General features: G+C 50.2%; 1 protein-coding gene across 4 annotated transcripts in view; it reads left to right on the forward strand.

The window, feature by feature from the left end:
- CYLD (CYLD lysine 63 deubiquitinase) overlaps positions 1-6,752 on the forward strand; it is a 31,818-nt gene extending 25,066 nt beyond the window's left edge. For all 4 annotated transcript variants that reach the window (XM_066242895.1, XM_066242898.1, XM_066242897.1 and 1 more), the window contains 6 exons: positions 339-405; positions 2,162-2,294; positions 3,376-3,484; positions 4,243-4,361; positions 4,622-4,838; positions 6,188-6,752. In XM_066242895.1, the coding sequence (XP_066098992.1) occupies positions 339-405; positions 2,162-2,294; positions 3,376-3,484; positions 4,243-4,361; positions 4,622-4,838; positions 6,188-6,372 (830 nt within the window). In that variant the 3' untranslated portion in view covers positions 6,373-6,752. The remainder of the gene's footprint in view (positions 1-338; positions 406-2,161; positions 2,295-3,375; positions 3,485-4,242; positions 4,362-4,621; positions 4,839-6,187) is intronic.
- The last annotated feature ends 234 nt before the right edge of the window (positions 6,753-6,986 follow it).

The following is a 6,986-nucleotide window of genomic DNA, read 5'->3' on the forward strand; positions in this document are numbered from 1 at the left end:
GCTGTGATGTTCAGAGACTCTTAACTATTTAAGTGTCAGGGGAGCACAAGGCCAGTCACACTTCTGGTTTCATTCCGCTTACCTTAAACCCCTTAAGAGAAATTAAAATTATTGCACCAATGTGAGTGATTATGCCTTTTCAAATGCAATAAAATTATAACAAAATTAGAACTTAATACTCGATCGTATCCTTTATATTTTTAGTTAGGAAAGTTTGAGAACTATGCTTTTAATTGAAATAAGATTGATTATGAAAATGAATTTAGGATGGGAATATGTTAAAAAGAATAGAATGATTTAAAAATGTTGTCAGTGACATTTGATTTCTTTTCTCCTAGACCCTGAAGAATTCTTGAATATCTTGTTTCATCATATTCTAAGAGTAGAACCATTGTTAAAAATCAGGTAAGTTTTAAGTTTTTACAGAGGCATTGGAAAAAGAGACAGCTCTCATTCCCACCGCCTTTGCTCTGTGGAGTGGGCCCTCAGCGATGTTGGGGGTCTTCACACGCTGGTCCCTGCGGCATGGGCTCAGGCTCGCTGCCGTGCTGTTAGGGGTCTTCACACGCTGGTCCCTGCGGCATGGGCTCAGGCTCGCTGCCGTGCTGTTAGGGGTCTTCACACGCTGGTCCCTGCAGCATGGGCTCAGGCTCGCTGCCGTGCTGTTAGGGGTCTTCACACGCTGGTCCCTGCAGCATGGGCTCAGGCTCGCTGTCGTGCTGTTAGGGGTCTTCACAGGCTGGTCCCTGCGGCATGGGCTCAGGCTCGCTGCCGTGCTGTTGGGGGTCTTCACAGGCTGGTCCCTGCGGCATGGGCTCAGGCTCGCTGCCGTGCTGTTGGGGGTCTTCCAGGCTGGTCCCTGCGGCATGGGCTCAGGCTCGCTGCCGTGCTGTTAGGGGTCTTCACACGCTGGTCCCTGCAGCGTGGGCTCAGGCTCGCTGCCGTGCTGTTAGGGGTCTTCACACGCTGGTCCCTGCAGCGTGGGCTCAGGCTCGCTGCCGTGCTGTTGGGGGTCTTCACACGCTGGTCCCTGCAGCGTGGGCTCAGGCTCGCTGCCGTGCTGTTGGGGGTCTTCACAGGCTGGTCCCTGCAGCATGGGCTCAGGCTCGCTGCCGTGCTGTTGGGGGTCTTCACAGGCTGGTCCCTGCAGCATGGGCTCAGGCTCGCTGTCGTGCTGTTAGGGGTCTTCACAGGCTGGTCCCTGCAGCATGGGCTCAGGCTCGCTGTCGTGCTGTTAGGGGTCTTCACAGGCTGGTCCCTGCAGCGTGGGCTCAGCGTAACCACCGTCTCCTCCATTGCGCTGCCCGCAGCTCGAGGGGTGGCTATAAAGCAGATCTGTGCTGTTAATGTTAACTCTGGTAATAAATACCACTGCAGGTCATTTTCTTACAAACCTGTGCGTAAATATTTTGTAATACATTAGTGACCCTTTTAGGAGAATCTCTAAGTGTATAACCTAACCAAACACGAAGAGAACACTGGTTTTGACGACCCATCACTCGGTTACTGTAGCCTTGAGTTAGCTCTCTCTCCCCAGCCTGGTAGCCTGCTCCTGCTCTCTCCAGCGGGAGTGGAAGCCTTGAATTTGACACAGCAAAGTACGCTAAGTGGGCGACCTCTCCCGGTGGTTTGACTGCTGAAGGCTTTTCTATTTTAGTCTGGGTGTCTCTGGTGACGGTCTTGCTAATTATTCCCTTAAAAGCTGATCACAAACAAGAACCCTGTCTTAAGTGGTGGTGTTCGATGCCAGGCTTGAGCTGATGGATAAGAAGGGGGGGCGCGAGCAATGCCAACAGTTAGATTTTGCTGTTGTTTTGGGTACTAACTAGTAAAATGAGGCAGGGTACATGAACATCAGGAATACATACTAGCTATTCAAAGATGGTAATGGCTGTATGTGTACCTAAAAATTCTAGAGAACTGTTTGGAAACGACTAGTACTTATAAGAGAATTTGTAATTTGACCATGTAGGAAAAAGCCATGGAGAAATGAATGGTATTTCTGTGTGCCCGCTGGCAAATATGAAAAAGGGATCATTTCATACTTCATGAGAGTACAAAATGCCAAGAAATCAATTTCCTTGGGATCAACTTTACATTTTGATTTAAGTATTTCATAAATAATGTGGTTTTTCTTCTGAATGTTTTTTTTTTTTTTTAGGTCAGCGGGCCAAAAAGTGCAGGATTGTTACTTCTATCAAATTTTTATGGAAAAGAATGAGAAGGTTGGAGTCCCCACGATTCAGCAGCTGTTAGAATGGTCTTTCATCAACAGTAGCCTCAAGTTTGCTGAGGTTAGTGACTCTTTCTTGTCTTTTCTATGTAAATTCTTAATATTCTTAAGACTACTGGTAGGTTCAATCATTGCTACTGTTAACCCACTGGGAACAGTTAGAACAAACTTTACAAAACACCAGTTTTAAAAAACTGTAGTGTTTCAATTTTGTTCTTGTAGAAAATGCCTTAAATTAAGATTGAACTTTTTGGCCTGACCTGTGGTGGCTCAGTGGTGAGAGTGCCGACCTGGAACACTGAGGTCGCTGGTTTGAAACCCTGGGCTTGCCTGGTCAAGGCACATATGGGAGTTGATGCCTCCTGCTCCTCCCCGCTTCTCTCTCTCTCTCTAAAATGAATAAGTAAAATCTTTAAAAAAATTAAAAATAAAAACTTTTTAGATTTTTGCTGTCAAAGAAAATATCAAGCTAATTTGTAATTTGAAAACTTTTAAGTAGTATAAAGCAAAGAAGATTGATGTTTTTTTAAAAAAAATGTTTTTACCCAATTTAAAATTTTACCCAAGCATATTATGCAAACATTCAGAAAAAAATGCTTTCAAAATATGTAAGAGACGAAATAAATTCCCTTGTATTGGTATTGTTAATGAAAAGTTACTTCAGTTATTTTTCTTGTTTCTCGAGTATCTTCATGGTCTTAGCAGTGCATGCTTGTAGCTTATTTTTATTGTATTCATTTCTGAAGGAGTGTTCTGGTAAAAACAGCTACAGTTATTTATTTTTTGAAATACAAGGAATAGTGTCCTTCAGCAATGACAGTTTCTTTATTATACCTGTAAAAACAACCTGTCCCCCAAACATTGATTAAATACAAAGCCAAAGTGGGATGTCCCTCTTCGTAATCGTCACATTCTCTCTAAGACCAGGTTGTGTCTGTGTGTCCCCGGGACGTGGGACGTGAGGACTCAGGCCGGTTGGTGCCTGCCCTCACGTGGCACACTCACACAGATCCTGTGGGCCAGGCCACGCCGTGATGGTGAGACTGCCGCTCCGTGTGACAACCGTGACGATTTTAGTTTCAGGGGGAAAGCTTATTTTCTTCAGCACTTTTGATTCTGAAAATAACATAACTTCTTTTCAGGCACCATCATGTCTGATTATTCAGATGCCTCGGTTTGGGAAAGACTTCAAACTATTTAAAAAAATTTTTCCTTCTCTGGAATTAAATATCACAGATCTACTTGAAGACAGTGAGTATGTTTCCGTTTGTTCTGTGTGTTTTTCGGAAACGAGCTGCAGGCCGTTCGCATTAATTGGGAGAGTAACAGGATACAAGTCTTTGAAAAGGCAGGTCAGTAGCGGAAGAGCCTGGAAATATTAAACTAGTCATGTCAGTGTTAGGAATTTATTCTGAGAAAATCATCAACATGCAGATAAACTATATGCAGACGTGTTTACTGTTGCATGATGCAGCGCTTAGAAACAGTCAATATAGTAACAACAGGAGAGTTCTTAAATGGCTGGTGTGCTGTCCAGTCAGGTTCATGTTTGAAGAGCCCTGCATGCAGGAGAGGTCACGGTGCAGCCTTCGGTGTGCTGGAGGCGCTGGAAGCACACGCCCGGCTCGGGCGAAGGCGCAGCCCCGGAAGGACTGGGGACAGTCACAGCCGCCCTGGGAGTGTGGCCTCCTGCCCGCTGACATGGCAGACACTTCCCGCTTCCTTCTTTACACCGTCTTGTACCTTTGAATGTGCATCAACAGACATTTCATAACCAGGGAAAGCACCCTAGAATAGATTCATTTTAAGAATTGTCATTTGGTCAGAGAAAATATCTTTAAAGTTATCCTGAATCCAAGAAAATCCAATTTAAAGCTTATGGGGATGGGCAGGGAGAGACTTTTTTGAGTCCATGAACATGATCCTTTTTAAAGCCTAACTTTTAATCTTTTAATGCAAGAGCGCCTCTTTTAAGAGGCCCCTAACAGCCGTCCCCTGTCCCCGCCCAGCCCCGCGGCAGTGCCGGATCTGCGGAGGGCTGGCCATGTACGAGTGCAGAGAGTGCTACGACGACCTCGACATCTCCGCCGGCAAAATCAAGCAGTTCTGTAAAACCTGCAACACTCAAGTGAGTGTGACCTCCCTCCCCGGAGCCTCCCGTAGACGCAGGCCGTCCTGTCGCTGAACACACACCGCAGGCTCGGCAAAGTTCTCAGACTCATAACTCACTTCTGAAAATTCACAATGAAGTGGCGTTATTCCTGCCTCTTCTGTTTGCCCGCTTGGCCCCCGTGACGTTCCTGGCTGCCGGGGCGGGGGGATTCAGGCGGAGGAGGTGGGGTCGCTCACGGGAAACGCTGTGTTGGGCTCACTCACGTTCCGTTTTAGGTCCACCTTCATCCCAAGAGATTGAACCATAAATACAACCCGGTGTCGCTCCCCAAAGACCTGCCGGACTGGGACTGGAGGCACGGCTGCATCCCCTGCCAGAAGATGGAGCTGTTCGCGGTTCTGTGCATCGAGACCAGCCACTACGTGGCCTTTGTCAAGTACGGGAAGGACGACTCCGCCTGGCTCTTCTTCGACAGCATGGCCGACCGGGACGGTAACTAGACCCTTCCTTCTGCGCGTGGCCACGTCTTTGTCCACAGTGGGCAGTTCCTGGTGGGCCGGCATCTTCCCAGGGACAGTCTGAAATCTTGAAACGCATTCACAGCCCTGCTGCTAAAGTAATGGTAATAATGTGATAGTCCGACATGTGTGTGGTCTTTGTTCAAGAAAGGGTCCAAAGTTCTTACTTCAGGGCGGAGAGCTTTTCTTTGCAGCCTGGTCTTCCCGGGCCTCCGGCTCCTCTCACTGGCCGTACTGGCCTCGTTGCATGGAGTCAGAGCCCAGGAGCCGGGCTCTCTGGGAAATGCAGTCAGTCACCTACCAAAATCCGTGCACGAGGGGAATTACCACTGTTCTTGGGTTGTAGGCTGAGGCTTCAGGGGCCTGAGGTCACACGGCTGGCGTTTAACACAGTCTTTGTGGCCTCCGTGCTGACGTGCTTATGCTAAACCGCCTGTGCTGTCCAGCGACGAAGTCAAGAGCAGTAGTTACCGTCTCTGGGGAAAGAAGCCTGTTTTGCAGGGGACGTGTCTTTTCCTGACGGGGAGTGTGCTGCCTTCTTGGCCGTTGTCCACGTGCTCGGTGTCTAACAGGAGCCAAGCCAGAGCACATGAAGGGCCAGGGCTGGCAGGGTCAGAATGGAAGGGCTGTCCAAACAGTGGGCCCAGTCCTCGGCGAGCTTGTGACGCCCATGTCCCTCCATCCTTCTTCCAGCCCCCAAGTCTCCTGGCGTGGCCTTCTGATAACCTAGGACGTCCCCTGTGGCAGCCTCCTGACCAGAAGCCCAGGCTTTAGGCCAAGGCGTGCCAGCATTTTCTCAGCCGTGGGGCCGGAGGGGGGCACGGCACAGCCCCACCTGTATGGTGTCCATTCCCAGCAAGTTTCCATCCAAGTGAGACTCGGGTGCAGGGGTTTAGATGGTCCGGAAAGCCACGGGGAGGCTGACCCTCCCGGGATCCCGAACCCCACTCCCACCGCGGCTCCCTGGGTCTAACGTTGTGTGAGATGCGTCCTGCGACAGCTGCACTGGTCACTTCTGAGTGTGAGGAAGTAAGAGGCACTCGTTAGGCCTGCCCTGACCTGGACAGCCATGTGGCGCGGTGGCCGGTGCTGTGCAGGGGTGACATCGCTCACTGCGCACAGAGACTGGCCAGCAGGCCTGGGCTTTGCTCAGCGGCCTGTCCCTTTGCCGGTCCCTTCACCCTTGGCCCCGAGTCTAACTTGTAGAGATCAGAAGGCCAGCTGGCCTCCCAGATCTGACGGTGGCCTGCGGTGGCCTTCGCGGAGCTGGGGAGCAGCGGGAAGGACCCGCCACCCTGAGCAGAGCTCTTCCTCTGTCCGCAGGGGGGCAGAACGGCTTCAACATCCCCCAGGTGACCCCGTGCCCGGAAGTGCGAGAGTACCTGAAAATGTCGCCAGAAGACCTGCACTCCTTGGACTCCAGGAGGATCCAGGGCTGCGCGCGGAGGCTGCTGTGCGACGCGTACATGTGCATGTACCAGAGCCCCACCATGAGCCTGTACAAGTAGGGCGGGGGCGGCGGCGGCGGCGGCGGCGGCTGCCGGCGGAGGGACACCTCGGCCCCGCCCCCCGCCCCCGCCGGCCTCCTGCGCGCCCATTGCCGGCAGTGGGCGTCTGTGTGCTGATAACCCTTCAGGAAGGAATCCCTGCGTTTAAAAACAAATTGCTTTTGTGTTACTGACGTATTTAATAAGAAGCATTTTGCACCCTAGGAAGTATGTTTGTGTTGGTTTTTTAAGAAGTCTAAATGAAGTTATTAATAACTGAAGCTTTAAGTTAATTGCATTGATCATATGATATTTTTGGAAGCATAAAATTTTAATTGTGACAGGGTCAAACACCTTTCAGTCCACTGAGAATGTAAATAAATGTTTCCTTACGGACCAAGGATATGAACTCACGTTCCTTTGTAGCTAGCGGTTGCCTTGAGGAAGAACTACTCTGGTGTTACCGGGAGACTGCTTTCGGTCCAGTCCCGGAGCTGTGCGACTGGACTGTCACCCTCCCCGTCGGGCTGACCCTGCATGTCTGTGACCTGCTGAGCTCCGGCCTCCGCCGCGTGCTCAGGCAGCACTGACCTGCCCTCACGGTGCTGTTCCTCTTTGTTCTGGGCTTGCCAAGA

This window comes from Saccopteryx bilineata, chromosome 9 (genome assembly GCF_036850765.1).
Source record: "Saccopteryx bilineata isolate mSacBil1 chromosome 9, mSacBil1_pri_phased_curated, whole genome shotgun sequence".
Lineage (NCBI taxonomy): Eukaryota > Metazoa > Chordata > Mammalia > Chiroptera > Emballonuridae > Saccopteryx > Saccopteryx bilineata.